Raw genomic sequence first — 1,302 nt, 5'->3', positions numbered from 1 at the left:
AATCTCAAAACTTATATGGGAGACACTGCACTTTCCTTGGCCGCTTACGATGGTAATTTGGCTATTATAAATCTCTTGCTGGAGGAAAATGGACTGGATGTTACCGCTACTGATAAATTCGGGGACACGGCGTTATGCAAAGCAGCTCGGAATGGACACGAACAGGTTGTCAAGCGTCTCTACAGGCACACTCGTGCAAAGTGTCCTGGTGATGTGAAAAGGGCTATTGAAGCAGCTTCCAACTGTAGAATTGCGCTCTACCTTGAAGGTCACTTGGATCAGGAGGGCAACTTTCGCACTTGGCCTTGAACTACAGATAGGCTGTGATTGCTTTGTTGGATTCATCTTTCACCGTCTGGGTTCCAACAAATCATGTAATTCACGCACATCTCCCCTAAATATGGTTATCAACGCGCCCGACAATATTTCCATCTCTTCGTTCTTTTACTTCTACAAGAGTAGCTCGCTTGTACCTATAAATACCCTCCAATGTGCAGACTTGGGTCAAATCTTCCGCTTGATTTACGCTATCGGTAGGCCAGGGTTGTTGCACGGGCGGTGACAGCTAGGGGTAGAGCGGCATGGCAGGCGGTACTTTCATTGATAGCGAGGCGAGAGAAATCTATGATTTTTAGAGTGGAAATTGTAGGCACTATCTGGTGATCTAACATTGAGTGGCTCATAGATGAGGTGATCAGAACAAGAAATATGAGCTTGTCGTTGCGGATTGAATATAAGAGGGCAGTGAAGGATTCAACAATCAGCCAACTTTTCTTGACCGACTCAGCATCCCTGTTCTTCAACACGGCTCTTGCTCGTCTCTCTCGCTGAACATCTAAGGCATCAAAAGTGTTGCCGCAAATATTTGCTGTAAAAAGAAGACAAGGTTTCAGTAGCCCTCAATTGGGATAGGTTTCCTTCAACGATTCCTACCCAGGTTTCAAGTGACAGAACCATAGAAGCCTATAAATAGGTCCTCTACCCCCGGTAATTTGCTCTACGATCAATTCACTTGACTTTGCAAAGTCAAGCAGTCACTTGATAAGTTCTTCCCTTTGGCCCCTACCGGAACTTCCCCTGCACTAACATCTATCAAATACATCGTGGACCTGAAATGGGCCTGTGGGGAGACGTGATTTCCAGCAGCTTTACTGTGCTGGGGAAAAATTTGCATCACGCCAGACAATACCAGCGCGCGAATTGAAATCGATCGCAAGTCTCAGCCTCTACACTCGCTCGGAATCATTCTGCTTCCATTCCACCCATCCAGTTGGTCAATTCCCCCTCCCCCGCCTTCATCAT

The 1,302-nt window shown here is 46.5% G+C and overlaps 1 protein-coding gene across 1 annotated transcript; it reads left to right on the top strand.

Annotated features, from left to right (window-relative positions):
• The first annotated feature begins 22 nt into the window (after positions 1-22).
• Positions 23-307, top strand: PENARI_c342G02686 (uncharacterized protein). Its single transcript, XM_022638303.1, has one exon. It carries the CDS (start codon positions 89-91, stop codon positions 215-217), a length of 129 nt encoding a protein of 42 aa, XP_022481841.1. The 5' UTR covers positions 23-88; the 3' UTR covers positions 218-307.
• Positions 308-1,302: the final 995 nt, after the last annotated feature.

This window comes from Penicillium arizonense (genome assembly GCF_001773325.1).
Source record: "Penicillium arizonense strain CBS 141311 chromosome Unknown PENARI_contig342, whole genome shotgun sequence".
In the NCBI taxonomy this organism is placed as follows: domain Eukaryota; kingdom Fungi; phylum Ascomycota; class Eurotiomycetes; order Eurotiales; family Aspergillaceae; genus Penicillium; species Penicillium arizonense.
Note: the sequence above shows the minus strand (reverse complement) of the source record. Positions and strands in the feature narration are given on the sequence as shown.